Below are 15,323 nucleotides of genomic sequence, written 5' to 3'. Positions count from 1 at the left end.
GAGAGGGAGGGGGCGGCATTTAAAGGAAGATGGGGCTCTGTTGATCAGCAAGGGGTCTTTTGTTTTTTGAAGGCGGCACCCATTTTCTGTACGCTTAAAATCTTTTAACTTTTCTTGTTTTCTCGGTCCGTAAGTGCTGACTTGCGTGCCCCACTTGAGCCCTTTGCTTAACAAGATATTGCCACTATATTGTTATAATATTTGTTGATGTATATATATATAAATAATTTAAAAAAAATGTATTAACAAACAAATGTGTATATAGAAGTGTATATCTGTGCAGTTATATAAGTGTGCGTAGATTTTGAAGTACAAACAAAACAAAACATGTTTTATAGTTATTATAGTATATCATTATAGTTCCATTACATTAATATTGACATTCCACTAAAGTAACACACGCATATACATGCATGTTACATAGTGTCTATCAACAAAGCTTGCAGTAAATTTGCGGGGTTTTTTTTCCTATCAAAGATGTGTGTGTGTGTTTGTGTGTGTGTGTGTGTGTGTGTGTGTGTGTGTGTGTGTGTGTGTGTGTGTGTGTGTGTGTGTGTTAAATAATGAATGGGTAAATACAGCCCAGTATAATGTAAAAATTAAACCTGCGTGGGTTTTATTGAGGTCATGGGCTGATGTGCGATACTGTAGACCGGAAATGGTAACCTTAGGTGATCATTACGAGGTTATAGCCTGCAGTAAGTATTCTACGTAACAACCTTTACATTTAGTTTCGGTTCCAACAAGATCGGGTCCAGCAGGTGGCCCTCTTTCATGAGAATGCCTCTGTCTCTCTCTAAATCTGTATCTCCCTCTTGCTGTGTATGTGCTTGACCTAGTTGCATATGAAGTTTCAATTCTGTCCAATTTAGGGCTTTGCACATGAAGTGTGAAAAGCAGTTGGATTTAAATCTTGTGTGTATGTTTTTAAATCGAGTTTTGAAGTGGTCGTTGTGGTTAAATTCCCTCGTGGGGTGTAAGGCACGTATTGTATATACAATAGCACATACAGTATATTATGTGCTCCAGTTCTTGACCGTCAACTTGACATAAACACAAAATTAATTTGACAAATGAAATCCCGATGCACAGAATAATCTCCCAGGTATAAAATTAACGAGTACATCGTTGACGTGTCAGTAAATGGGTTGCTTTCACCGCTTGCTAAGAAATTATTGACCATCGTCCTTCAAGTAATTTTTTAATGGCGAGATGTTCCCATATATGCTGGTATAAAATGTCATATTCAATTTTAGTATGAATTACCTAATGAATTACCTTGAAAATATATATTTCAAGTTGATTCCCCTGAAGAACAACATAAAAAAAATCAATTGTCAAATTTGGATAAAAGTATCGAATTGTGACTTCGACAGAAAATGTAATGAAACAAATAAATATATATACCCCTTAATAACTCATGTTGCAGGCTATTTAAACTTATAGAACTAGGTTAAAATGTAAACGATTTGACTACCATTCTAAAATACTCGTGCATAAGTTAGTGTTGTGCAGAACAACGTCACGCTCGATCGGTCCAACTGACGTGTCGTCGCCACGCAGCTCTGCCTTGTTGACGGCGTAACACTAGATCCACGTGCTCGCCTCTGTTTACACTGCTGCGTGCTGACGTCATATCGAATCCCACCCCGCACGGCGATAGCGCGAGAGAGAGAGCGCGCGCCCAAGAGAGAGAGAGAGAGAGCGAGCGGGAGAAAGAGAGAGAGGGAGAGCAGGAAGATCTGCAGCTGCCAAGACAACAACTTGCAACTTGGATATACAAACTTCCCGAAGCAACGCTCAGTCCTACAATGGAGGATGCAGAGAAAGGTAATTTATTTGCTGAAATGTCTCCCAGTGACATGTTGTTACCGTAAAGTATTTTTGTGTCACATGGCAGCGGGTAAACTGGCGAACTTGCGCAGTAAAGTTGCTCCGTTGAGAACATATGCTACTTTAGCACCTCAAATAAAGTGCGACAGCTTTGGGACTAAATGACTATTTTACAAACACCAATATCGGGTCCATGTCTTCTTAAAATATCACGGAAGTAGACATGGAGACACGGCGTGCAATCAGACGATGAGCTCAAGTTACAATATCAACAGGGAAGTTGTCATTTCCTTTGAAGGAAACCATAATTAAGAAACAACGCCTTTTCTTTTCCCCCGAGCTACATTTGATGAAACCAAACACTTTGACGAGGTCCTATTGGGATTGGAAGAAAAAAAAAACCCCACCTGTATTTCAGAATTTAAACTTTACAAGCCGGTTCCACCCGTTTGACAGCTTGGTACAACACGGGACCTACATGTTCCTATTGAACCCTCTCTAGTCGAGCCTCGCGGTCTAAACATAGTTTAGTTTGAAAGCAGCATTCCTGTCAGTCTGTGTCAGAGGCCTGTTAGTTCACACCTTGCTGCCCTTCCAGCCGTCTGGATATTTAGCTTCCCTTCATGGCAGCCATCTGCTCCCTCCGGCCTGCAGACCACCTACCCATCCTCCAGGTTCTTCTTCGGGCCTTTTGCTATAGCTGCTTCTCAGCAAGTGCATGCGTTTTGGCTGCAAAGTAGACATTTTCATCATCAATGTTAATCAAAAACCCTCTTTTCTTGTCATTTTACATGACCCCGTAGTTATTTTTGCGAAGAGGAAAGTGGCCGAGGTTTATCTGGTCACCTTGAGGGGATGCCAGGTAAACAAGGCACGGCCCCGACCTCGTTTCCCTTTCCCTTTCCCAGACATTCCCCCACCCCCTGCCAGAAATGAAATTTCCTGATGTCTGCTCTTTGTATACTTATTTTATTGCCCTGAAATGAAAAAATTGTAATGAAAAGCTCCTGCATATCATCTATACTGACAGATATGACTTGTTCCTAGGAGATGACGTGAGGCTCTCTGATATCAGACTGAAGAAGGTCTGTTAGTCAGACAGCCCTGTCAGTATTTTTGCTATTACAATGTATTTTTAAGCAGAATATCTCTGTTGCTGTTAGTTACGGGCCGCTCGTCTGTCTGCTGGGCTCGTGACCCGGGTTCCTCTTTGGTATTTTCCCGTGCTTTGCATACAACTTCCACGTTAATCCTTACACACCATTATTTCCACCATGTGTGACACACCAGCAGTTCAGGCAGCAAGTATCTTAAGTTGTTTTTGTGGCTTTGGAAACACCGTTGAATTGTTAACTGTGTTGCAGAAGTAACATTTCCTAATTTTATTTTGTTCCTTAAAATAAATAAAAATTAGGAACTGATGAGTTCTGTTTTCTTTTTAATCTCACAGAAATGACAATATTGAACTTCATTTTATTGTTACGATTTTAGGCAGCGGGGGGGGGTGGTGGTGTCTCGGCACTATTCGAAAATGTTTTCCGTCTGCACTGTTGTTGGATCTCGGCCTGCTCAGTCACCGTCTCATCAGTCATGTGTCCCCCTGATCCCCCACCTCTCTTATTGACACGACCATCACGCATAAGAGTCACGTAGCACATGACCCCCGCCTCCCATCGTCCCCCACGGACCGGATGCTTGGTTGTAGCTACGGATACTTTTTTATCTTTGAAAAGGTACTCTACAGTAAGAGCTCGGTGCCCTCTGCGATCCCTGCACTCAACAAACTGGTGCAATGATGAAGTTTGAATAACTGTGTGTGTGTGTGTGTGTGTGTGGTGGAAAACTTCCTCTAATGGAGAACAATACACTAACTAAGGATTATCGTTGAATACCACCTATTTTTAAATCGGCTTTTGTCTGATCAGTCCACACAGTGTCTAGGTGTCCTCCCACGGTAGTATTTCAGGTGAAGAATCACCATTCACTGCAGCAGGTTTTAAAAGGCAGGGAAGGGGGGGGTTAGTGAGCACATTGGGTGCTCGGCCCGGCGTTGTCAAAGCAGCTTTCAGGGGAGAGGAGTGTGCTCTCCTCTGATTAGATTTTAAGTAGATGACCTCTGTAATAAAAAACTCTCTTTCTTTGTGTTTTTTTTATCCCCCCTCCAGTCTAATGGATTTTCCAGTAGTTACTTCAGCTCAAGCCTTATTCATATCTAAAGAACATAATCTTTCTTTCTGAAGAGTTGAATCGCTCTTTTTTTTATTCTCTTTAAAATTCTGCATAATACCTCCCTCCAGGAGTCTACTCATCACACTGGTTTTGTATCTTAAGAAGAAAGTCCCTCACGTTGTGTATCTTTTTGGGTTCAGCGTGTTTCTGGTACTTTCTGCATGGAGGCTCGGGGTCTCTTCTCGATCAGATGTTCAGATATGAGGCAGTCGGCTTTTTTATCAATCGTGTTTTTCAAACTCCGTTGTCTAATGACATTGATCACGAGTAGTCTAACATTTTTGTCTTATTGGATTCCAGCGAGCACAACTGGATGCGTCCAGCCGTGTGAACTGTCAGAGGAGGTCTGTCACAGACTTACTGCAGCAACGAGAGGGAGTAATGGGAATCAAATAAAACCTCCATCTCAAAGAAGAAATTGTTTAAGTTGACATTTTAAATAATGTAGTGGCCATTGCATTCGTTGTCATTTGACTTAATGGAGAATCTTTCAGCAAGGTGTAAGATTTTGCCAAGCAGAGGACGTCTGGTTCCTCTGGCCACAGATGGAGAATCTTCCAACATGACACGATAGAGACAAACTTTGGGCCTCACTGTCAAATTGAGCATAGTAAGTCTGTTAGTTATCAACCCTAAATAAATAAATAACTTTTCTTTTGTCATTTAGGCTTTCATTATTTTAATCATTCATTTTTCTTGGTGATGCACTTTTGACATGGATGACGGCCCTACTACTGACTCCCAAGAGACCTTTTGAATATGTCCACATACAGTTTTGCAGTCCTTCGGTTGCTATGACATAGATGAATTCATCTATTCTTATGTCAAACGTTGTGTTTGAGGAATGAACCTAACTCAGTATGTTAACCGTTGGTTCAAAAGAACGATTCAACCTTGTGAGGAATGTGTGCGTCTGTGTAAATCTAAAAGTTACCGTACCATAAAAACCACCATCCATTGGTCTCTGGTTCCCCTCTGACTTGGTCACGCCCCTCTTACTGTCTTCCCATGATGCAGCTGTCATGTGAACATCGTGCACTGGGGCCCCCTCGTTGGATTCCTGACAGTCCATGTCTCATGATTCTTGTTTTAGGCTAATCATGTGATCGAATAGCAAGGTAATGGATCTCATGCGGCGCTTCATTAACCACTTAGATGATTACAGTCTGGGTGCCATGGGTTGTTTTCAATGCTATGAACTTTGATGGAATTCTAGTTGATATGTTAATCATGTATCCAACATTTTTTTAACAAATGTCACATGAATCCAGTGTTGCTCATGGATACGTGTATTGGCTCTAATCAGAAGGGCGGCAAAGTGGAACTAACGTAGCGCAATGTAAAAGTATTCATTGTGATTTTTAGAATACATTTGACCAATAATAGTGCTGGAATGTCACCGGGCTGTTGCTTCCAAACGTTTGCGCCTCATTGACACGCCTTGAATGTCCTGACATTAAACGAGGCGTGACCTTCTCCCTGCAGCTTTTCTTCAAACACTTCTCAAGTTTGTATATTCATAGTGTTAATAATATTAATACAAAATAAATGTTAATGTTCATTTAATGTACCAATTATTGCAAGTCTGATCCAAGAACCAAACTAGTCATTTGTTGTAGCAGTGTGTGTGTACCAGCTCTCTCCACCCCACAGAGAGCACTTTTCCTTAAGTACACACACAACACAAAGTGCAGCCTCTGGCGGCCTCCCCTCCATTGGAGCTCACTAGCATTACTGCTGCTTGGAACCGGACCGGCCACCCTGGATTAGCGCTTCGCTGTAATCTGGGACACTGCGGATTATGCTTTTCATCTAATGCCCCCCACTACCACCCACCCACACACACACACACACACACACGCACGCATCACGTGACCAGCCGACACTAATGGGACCTCTTTTTATTTCCACCTTGTATGACAGGCTGGATGATGGAAGGGGAGGGAGGGAGGGAGGGAATCGACAGAGAGACCCTGACAGTATTGTGTCACGCAAAGTCACTGCAGAACGCGCTCTGCTGACGGGGGCTAGCATGCGAAAACGCCACTGATTGCGCAAATGGATGGATTGACCTTTGGGATTATGCTGTAGAGGAAGAGGGTGTGTCTGTCTCTGTGTGTGTGTGTGTGTGTGTGTGTGTGTGTGTGTGATACAACTGCTTGAAGGGACAGGTAACTTATTAACAGCAGGAAAGGAGCTGAGGGTTCACAACGCGTCGGCCGGCTGCAGAAAAGGAAAAATTGAAATCCGGCTTCGCTGTACTCTCCCTCTGACCATCCTAAAGCCAATACAAAACCTCCTCCTACTTACACACACACCCTTGGATATTGTGTCCCTCTGTACCACGCACACACACACACACTGTCAGCACGCGCCCGGATCACATGCAGACAATCAGCCCTCGGCAGGCTTTGCTTAGGTGGTGGTGGTGGAGGAGGAGGTGGTGGTAGGGAGGTGCTAGTCCCTCTGGCCAACAAACCCACTCCAAGCTGTAAACATGGAGTCTCTGGAGGAGTACCACTCTCCGTTTGACTTTGAACAAGGAGTCAACGCCAGCTACCTGTACCTCTCCCCGGCCTACAGCGACACGCCGCCCAGCTCGCCAGCAGTCCGGACCAGAGGTAATCTCAAGGTGGACAGGGAGAGGCCGGGCTGTGTGCGTTTTTGTGTGTGTGTGTGTGTGTGTGTGTTGGACAAAAGGGAAACACGGCTTTGGATCACTGGGCGGGAGGAATTGGGGGGGGGGGGGAGACCAAAACACTAACTTTATATTTTGAAATTTTACTCTTTCTTGTCAGTTAATTATTTATCATCTTAAATAATTTCTTATTTTTCATTAAATTTTCAATGAAGCTTCCAGAATTAAGAAAGTAATCTATTGATTCCACATTACTTTATGCTGCATTTGAAAGAAATGAAGCGACTCAGTCCCAAAAGTACCAACTATTATGATGACTGTCCTACATTACTTCACTGAGTGTAGAGCTTTGCTTTTGACTCATAATCACCAAAGAAGAGATCATTAGGTTCAGGCAGCAAGTCGGGCATGCTTTTCCAATGATATCATCATTTAATTGTCTATTGTGGATTTAGCCTACTTGTCTTTATGGATCGAGCTGAAGCAGAGGGCTGTGATGTTGGTGGGTGGGTGGGTGGGCTCACATCACCTACTGATGGAAACTCTCCCACCCAACATACACATGTATATGTTGGTGGGCGTGTGTGTGTGATGCGGTAAAGAGCTTGAGGGGACATGAAGTGTAACGCTTCAGAGCAGTGGGGGTGGTTTCCGAATACTGTTTCCACTCACTCCATTTCTGTAATGCCTGCCTGTATTTCATCTGTAAAAAGATAACAGATCTCGAGCATGTTTGTATGTGTCCAATCAGGAATCCCATTCCTGGGTTTATAACACTTTGCTGGAAATAGTGTTACGTCATCACACAGTGCTCCACACAGTTGGGATTATTATATTGATGCTTTGTAATTTTGGTATTTGTCCTCAGAGAATATCCCGTCTCGTTTGATGTTTTGTGTTGTGACATGAAGGGGGGAGAGAGAAGGGAGAAGAGAAGAACATATGTAATAAGCAAATATATATATATATATAATTTTAGAGAGAGAAAGCTTAGAGTGGTTCATGTCTTATCTAACTCTCGGCCCGGAAAGTAAATAAGCACACCCTAGTTCCTTGATGTTGAACTTCTTTCATGTCAAATTACCAAGCCATTGTGCAATCTGAATAAAATACCCAACAACAACCAGACAAATGCAAAAGATGTTAATGTTGTTCAGCTTCCTTGTGTATTTTTGCAAAGGGCAATGTACAACCCCAACATAAAATAACTTGCTCGTATATCAGGTGATAGTAAAACAAATTGTATTTGCAGTGATATTTTAATGAAATGTGTGGGAGGGAGAATGTGCTTCGTCTAAAGGTACAGTGGGAATGAAGGTTTTTCCCTCTTGGCTCCCAGCTATCACTAAACTATGGAATGTTTTGTTATTTTTTTTTAATTTTGCCTCCCAGGTTTCCAGCAGCATCCGGACTCGATCCCAGAGGTGGGAGAAGATGCTGCGACGTCCGTCGGAGCCTCTCCCCTTCCACCCGCCATGACGGAGGAGGAGCACCAGGAGCTACAGGAAAAGTTGGTCAAGGTTAGTACAGGAGGGATTAAACGGGTCAGAATAGGTGTTTGACCCAATACTACAACTAATCAATACGGTTGAGAGTTTATAATACAACACTTTTGAATCTGGCACACAGCAGCTTGGCAGAGCAACAGGAAGCTCCTCTGTAGGTCCCTTGTTGCCCTCATAGCTGATGAAACCACTTTCAGTAATTCGCATCACAGCCATTTGTGGCAGCTTCCCTTTAACTCTCCATGCAGGATAACAATAACCATGATTTATTAATGATGAATTATTTGTTCAGTGAAAAAAACTTTTCCAATGCCATGTGATATCTGTCCAAAATCTGCTATTAAAAACTTGAGAATGTTTAGCTTTTTTGGTATCCAAATAGTTGTTGATTTGTTACCGTACTCCACCTTGGCCAGTAACGTGTGTGTGTGTGTGTGTGTGTGTGTGTAGGTTGAGGATGAGATCCTGACTCTGTCACAGGTGCTGGCAGCCAAAGAGAAGCAGCTTGCAGACATCAAGAGGAAGCTGGGCATCACACCCCTCAACGAGCTGAAACAGAACTTCACTAAAACCTGGCAGGAAGTCACCACCTCCACCGCGTGAGTGGCCCCGCCCACATCTCAACCATGTCCTGTCCATTAAACAGAGTTCATGAGATGCCTTTTCTAGCAGCCTGTTCTTCCTTTGACCTCACAATCAGCTGCTCGCCTCTGAATAAAAACTGGCATGTTGAGAGAAGGCTCTTTCTCCATAAGATGGCCGTGTCCTCGACCAGTAACATGTGGGGCGGAGGGGTTTTTATTGTCTAGGAAACGATCAGCGTTGTGATACTGTAGGCTTTTTAAAAAGGGGAAAAAGACATTGAAGATCAGCTCCGACGTCGAGGCCTTTCTGAAGTCTTTGACGTCTCTTTTCATCACTTCCATACCTCGTCTCGTTGCTCCCCATTCTATTTGCGTCTCCCCCCTGTCCTTCAGCTATAGGAGGACGTCTGAAACATTGTCTCAGGCAAGTCTGAAGGCCACAGCAGCGTTCTCCAACGTGGGCTCAGCCATCACCCGGAAGCTGGAGGATGTCAGGTGAGTCGGACCGGAGACTTGATGATATTTCGTGAGGCTGTGAATCTTTAGGAAACTCTGTCCTGCGTTTCTCTGAGCGACCTGCTGATTACTTCCACAGGGATCTCAAAGTGCTCGTTCTATGAGAGATTCAGTCCCTTCATATTCTGAATGTCTTTCTTCTTCTATTCCGCTTTGACAGTTTTTAAATGTGTAATATCTTGGTATAAATCTCGCAGCATAAAGATACGGGCTACCTTATGATTGACAGGTAGCTGGCGTGGCGTTGTCCTGTCAATGTTTTTGTTTCCGGTTTTAAATTATAATTCAGTTACCTAAGAACCCAAATCAAGGCTTAAGAATAATAGTTTACAGAAAATTGGGTAACATCCTACAGTCTGCGGTTTCTGTCATCTTCCCCTTATTCATAAAGGGGAAATATTATTGTAGCTGAACGATTCTCACATTCCGCTGTCAAAGTGCAGAATTTAACGCTTACCAAGGCAGTATTTCCAATTTTTACAAAAGGCTTCAAAAACCTGCAACAGATTGCTCAGTTTGAGATGCAGCTTAAGATGGCCCCTCCAGTGGAGATCCTAATCCCTCCTCTCCGCTCTCGTCCTTCTTCTCTGGATTACTGACTTGCAAACCGGTTCATTAGGGGCCTCAAAGCAGCCGTGTGCTGACAAGTGGAGCCTCAACACACTGCTGCTTTGGGGGGTTGGGTAGTAAAGACGGAGCTGACAGGGGTCAAAGGGGATGTGTGTGTGTGTGTGTGAGGGGAGGGGTGGGTGGTGGGGGGGGGGGTAGATGTGTGTTTGATGATAAGATACACACCCCCCCCCCCCCCCCCCCCCCCCCCCTTAACACAGAGGATTAGTGCACCCCCACTGTGGTAATACACAATGAATCCTAATGGGATAAAGCAGGATTTATAGGATTTGTGCACTTACAATACTCATCGCTTGAACAAATAGAATAAATAAGAGGTTTGTTCTGTATGTGGTGTTTGCACGTGCGTCTGTCTTTCTCCGCCTTTGAGATGAACACTAACACCCCCCCCCGCTCTCTCCTCCGTAATGCTTTCGGACAGCACACGCTCATTACACCACTCGGCTAGCCTGCCTGCCATGAGGTAAGGGGAAGTTTGTGTTGATGTGGGTCCGGCACACGGTGGTTGCCTCGGAGCAACACGCGCAGACCAAAGTGTGAAAGAGGAGGCGTTTGTGCAACACTAGAGAAAAGTAGCTTGGTGTTTTTTCGAGCGGCCGCCGCTGCGAGCTATCAGCGGAGCTGCAGCATCCATTATCTCGCCTGCACAGACCCCCGCTCTGTTTCTCGAGCTGAAAGGGGTCGTGAAAAAAGAACCTTGAGATAAAGGGACGTCGTTGAGGCCAGAAGCCTCATTGGTTAGTTGCGAGTTTGGAAACGCCCACTCTGCTGGTTTAAGGTATAAGAACAAACCATTGTTAGCCAGTTTGACCAGTTAAAGGTCTGCATGGGTGAGATTAGAGCTGCAATTATTTTCTGTTGATTATCAACTGATTACTTCATTTACATTGTCAATTACATCGTTGTTTATTTTGTTGAATTTAAAGGGATGTCTTCAACTTAATATTTAGTCTCACGGGGGTTAAATATGTTGTATTTGAGACGCTAGGACCACTGAATGGATTATTGGCCGTCAATTAATCATTTCAACTCTTAAAATAGTACATTCTTCTAAACCATTTTGAGCACAAATATCACACAACACAAGCACACATCTGTGGGGGTTTTTGTCGTTTAAAGTCTTCCTGGAGGTATTTAAAGTCCCAAATGAATGTTGAAAATGCTGCACATCGATATCTTAAGAGGAATATGTTTACTATTACCTCCTCTTTTCCTCTTAAAAAATAAAACGGGCTCACACTAAAACCCCAAATCGCCTGTGAGCCGTCCGAGAAAACATGACCTCTACAGCTGTAAATGCGGTTGTAACCTACTCTCACTTCCTTCTCCCGTCTGCACCTCCACCTTCTCACACCGCAACTTCTAAGCATGTCGGATACGTCAGAACAATGTCAGTCGGTCTGTGATGACGTTACTTATTTATGTCTCTTTCTTTCACAGGAATGCACCAACTTTCAAGTCATTTGAGGAGAAAGTGGAGACGTTGAAGGTAACCAACCGTGTGTATAAAACCGTGAACATTTAAAGACTCGAAGTTGTTGTTTAAGTCCGGCGACTCTAGTGGAGAAAGTTGTGTAGCAAAGTGTTCAGCAGACAAAGAGGCTCCAGCAGCAGAATCCCTCGCTGTGTTTCTCTAACAGGATGTTTTGTGTTTATGGATTTCCAATTATATCAAATCTGACCACAGAATTTGAATATAAAGAGTTTTTTGGTGTATATAAATGAAATGTTAACTTGAGTTACAGAACACAATAGTCTAATCCACCCCCCCCCCTCCTTCAGACCAAGATGAGTCCGACCCCGTCCGCCGGTGACCCCGGACAGGAGGACAGCAACGACCCCACCGGCGACACTTTGATCCCTCAGCCCGACGGTTCGGCCACCCAGGAGACGCTGACGAACTGAGGCCTTTGCCCCCCCCCCCCCCCCCCCCCCCTAAACTCTTGTGTGCCATTCTTCCTTTATTTGAAACAAGTGACTCCCCACAGCTAGTGATCTAATTGTCTGGTCTTTTTTTGTGGGACACGTGCGCTCACTTGTTGACTCGGGGGGGAAACTGAAAGCATGGGACAGGGGCAGGAAAGGGGGGGGGGCTGGAGTCTGCTGTGGGAGAATCCCTCCCTTCTATATGCTTTTCTTTCTCTCCTCTCGCGTTCCTTGTCTTTCCGCTTTGGTGCGACCAGCAGCCAGAAATGCTGCTTTTGTCTTTTATCAAACTTATTTTGGTAAGAAGTATTACAAATTTGATTAGATGAGGATTTATGCATAAAGTTATTATCACTTGTTGTTGTGTTGGCCTACACTTTGGGGCCATGCCTAGTTTACTATAGAACACCATTTTGATTTCCGTTGCCTTTGTTATTGTGATTTTGAGACCGCTCACGGCCACAAAGTAGTCCAACACTGTTCAGAATATGAATGGATGGCTTTTATTGCGTAAACCTAAACCGACACAACCAGCACTGAGCCACTCCTTTAAAATAAAATAAGCCCCCTTTTCCCCCCATTGTTAAGAGTCCGCCAGAAATTGATCTCCACGTTTAGACAGTTGCAGAAAAAAAGGCCTCGGTCAGCAGAGCAAACAAGCAGTGAAGGTTCAGCCTCGACCCGAGGTGAGAGGAATAAATGTCTCTCCCAGAGTCAATATTTAAACTCGTGTTCATTGTTTCTGCTCGGAGAGAACACCTCGTCGCTCCCATTTCTGTCAGCCATTTGAAAAGCGGGCGCCAAGGCCGTTATTTTGTACACAGATACATAATCATGGTGTGAAAGAGCAGGGGGCGAGAGTGTAGAATCAATGTCCGCCTGTATTTCCTTTGACCCGGACCGGAGAATCTTTACAACTCTAAACTTGTACTGACATTCATGGCCTTAGCAATTAGTATGCTGACCTACAGGAGTAAGATGGTGAACATTGTAAACATCATATCTGCTGACCATCAGCATGCAGCATTGTTTTTGCAAGCAGGATCGCATGCTGACGTTAGCATTCAGCTCCACGCACCACTCTGCCTAACACAGCCCCCGGCCACCTTAAAGCAAGGGCCGGCCACTCCCAAATGTTCTGTCCGGACAGGTTTCTGGAGGGATTGAACAACAAGATAAACTATGATCAGCAACCAACTGCTGGATCAACAGTATTTGCTGAAAATGCTGCTTCAATATAGATTTAAAAAAACATCTAAGATCAACCTTGTTGTCCAACATGCAGCGTGCTACTGAACAAAGCCTGCAGAGTCCATTTGAAGACACTGCAATGGACGACACAAAGGACATAACCATATTTCTGGCACTTGTCCTGCCCAGAGAGGACCGGGCTGGTTCAAGTCTTCACCTGCTGGTGGACGAGGGGAATAAAACATGCAGGTGAAATCAGCTCCACCACTTTGCTGCGTTGCACTTTGCCACACTAGCTGTCAGCCCACAGGAAGAACCAGCACATACAGCCACACGCAACGACCTGGTTCACTGAGAGAAGTTAATACAGCCTTTTTTGTCTCAGACAGGAGGGTTCAACGTAGACAGATGCTCAATTTGTTTGTCCTCAATTTGGAACCATGGAGTGAAGCCATGCTCTCATTAAACATACCTCTGAAGAAACTTTGTTCTGAGTTAATTGGTGTGCGGGGATGGAAATGGAAGTTAATTTGACTGAAAGGGGAGTTTCTCCAGTGCGACATACTCTGTCTAACACGGTAAAATACACAGCAGTATGTCGCACTGGAGAAACCCCCCTAAACACATTTAAATTGACCCACAGAAGGTCAAAAAAATACAGCCTTATTGAACTGCAGTACCTTCTGTGAACACAGGAGGGCAGCCAACAATAGAAGCAGCACTTGACTTTATTTGTCTCCATCCAGACCACACCTGGGTCCTGTATCAGAGGGAGGGTTTGGTTTAAACTTAAGTTACAACCCTGAGATGATCCTTCTTTAACAAAACCTGAGTTTGTCTGAGTGGTGCCAGACGAGCTATTATATTTTTCTCATGCATCAATAATTGCATTGTAATGTCACTTTAACTTGTAAAGACCAGTACGACACATATTCATAAAGGATTGCATTTAACATTACAGGGACTGTTTCAATGAACTGCGAATGAAATAAAGTGAAATAAAGCCACTGAATGTTTTTGAGCTGTGATCCAAATATAGATGTCTAAGATTTATTTAAACACATATTTGTGAATTGGATCATGAGTCATGTCTTTGATCAATTTATCTTTTTAACCATCATTTTTATCTTTAGTTGTTTGGTACTCATCACATTAAAGCTGAATACATGGATAATGTAATATAGGCTACAACCTATAGTGCCCGCCACGATTCAGCCACTAAATCGTCCATTAAGAAAGGAAAGTCTGTTAAATAATACATGAAAAGCCTTGGTGAATCATGATATTCATTATAATATATGATACAACAATTATTTTCGGACATCTTTACAACAGGAGATATTAAAACCTGAGACCTATTTTAGACTCAAAGTAAAACATCGGACATCGTGAGAAAGTCAACGTCACGGTAGACGGACTATAACCAGAACTGCGTTGCCAGGCAACAACGTAGTTCCGGACTTCCTCGTGTTAGAGAACTCAGGCAGTCAGTGTTGTCGTAGTTACTCACCTCTCTGAACAACACACCAACGCCCTCCACAGTCTGCTCCCCGGTTCAACTGCTGCACTCTATTATCTTCAAGGCGGAACCAGTCCTCCCTGCTCCTCCGTCCTAGTATAACCAGTCCAGTCGAACTCAGTAGAAGAGTACGTACGAGCACGTTACAGGGGTAACGTACGTTAGCTTATTGAAACTTTAGCATGTTAGCCAGGCCCTTACTGTAAAGTGCAGGTCATATAGTGGATCTATAAATTAGTGCTGGCCAGGTGTTGTATTAAATAAATAATTCATATAGTTGGTGACATGTTGTTGAAATATGCAGAAGTAAGTTACAATAATGCTAAAAGAAACTGCACCCCGATTTGTGATGCTTGTTTTGTTTGTGTAACTTAAATGGTAAAACGTGTTCATTTCCGGTGTTAGCACCGCGCGGTGGAGAGGAGCGACCTCTAGTGGCCGCAGACACGATGCTTAACAGAAAACCACTTTGTTGGAGTAAAGTGCTTTTTTCTAATTTCAACCAGAACCTAATGCTTATATTGATTGTGTACTACTTATAATACATACTATAATAACTATAACTGGGTAGTTTAATAAAAGAATGGGTTGTATTTTAGAGATGAAGCTTTTCACCTGGTGTTTGTGTGTAAATCCAAATCAGTAACTACAGCTGTGGAGTAAAAATGTCAATAGTTCCCTTGGGGAGTAAAAACCATAAGCATAACATTTTAATATTCAAATCACAGTAACTCATATGTGTACTTATACAT

General features: G+C 43.5%; 1 protein-coding gene across 3 annotated transcripts; it reads left to right on the top strand.

Moving 5' to 3' along the window:
• The first annotated feature begins 1,670 nt into the window (after positions 1 to 1,670).
• Positions 1,671 to 15,169, top strand: tpd52 (tumor protein D52). 3 transcript variants are annotated; one of them, XM_037474757.2, is made up of 7 exons: positions 1,671 to 1,830; positions 8,093 to 8,220; positions 8,656 to 8,804; positions 9,183 to 9,284; positions 10,357 to 10,398; positions 11,376 to 11,424; positions 11,718 to 15,169. In XM_037474757.2, exons 1-7 carry the CDS (start codon positions 1,812 to 1,814, stop codon positions 11,838 to 11,840), a joined length of 612 nt encoding a protein of 203 aa, XP_037330654.1. In that variant the 5' UTR covers positions 1,671 to 1,811; the 3' UTR covers positions 11,841 to 15,169. The 3 variants fall into 3 exon arrangements, with proteins under 3 accessions (XP_037330654.1, XP_037330652.1, XP_037330653.1); XM_037474755.2 differs by lacking the exon at positions 1,671 to 1,830 and adding an exon at positions 6,521 to 6,683; XM_037474756.2 differs by lacking the exons at positions 1,671 to 1,830; positions 10,357 to 10,398 and adding an exon at positions 6,525 to 6,683.
• The last annotated feature ends 154 nt before the right edge of the window (positions 15,170 to 15,323 follow it).

Source organism: Pungitius pungitius, chromosome 17 (assembly GCF_949316345.1).
Source record: "Pungitius pungitius chromosome 17, fPunPun2.1, whole genome shotgun sequence".
NCBI classification, from domain to species: Eukaryota; Metazoa; Chordata; class Actinopteri; order Perciformes; family Gasterosteidae; genus Pungitius; species Pungitius pungitius.
This window is presented reverse-complemented; position numbering and strand designations above follow the sequence as displayed.

Excerpts from the sequence above, each read along its gene's own strand:
- tpd52 (XM_037474755.2), top strand. The coding sequence starts at position 6,560 with ATGGAGTCTCTGGAGGAGTACCACTCTCCGTTTGACTTTGAACAAGGA. Across the intron at positions 8,805-9,182 it reads GAAGTCACCACCTCCACCGC|CTATAGGAGGACGTCTGAAA; the intron begins GTGAGTGGCCCC and ends CCTGTCCTTCAG. Across the intron at positions 11,425-11,717 it reads AGAAAGTGGAGACGTTGAAG|ACCAAGATGAGTCCGACCCC; the intron begins GTAACCAACCGT and ends CCCCTCCTTCAG.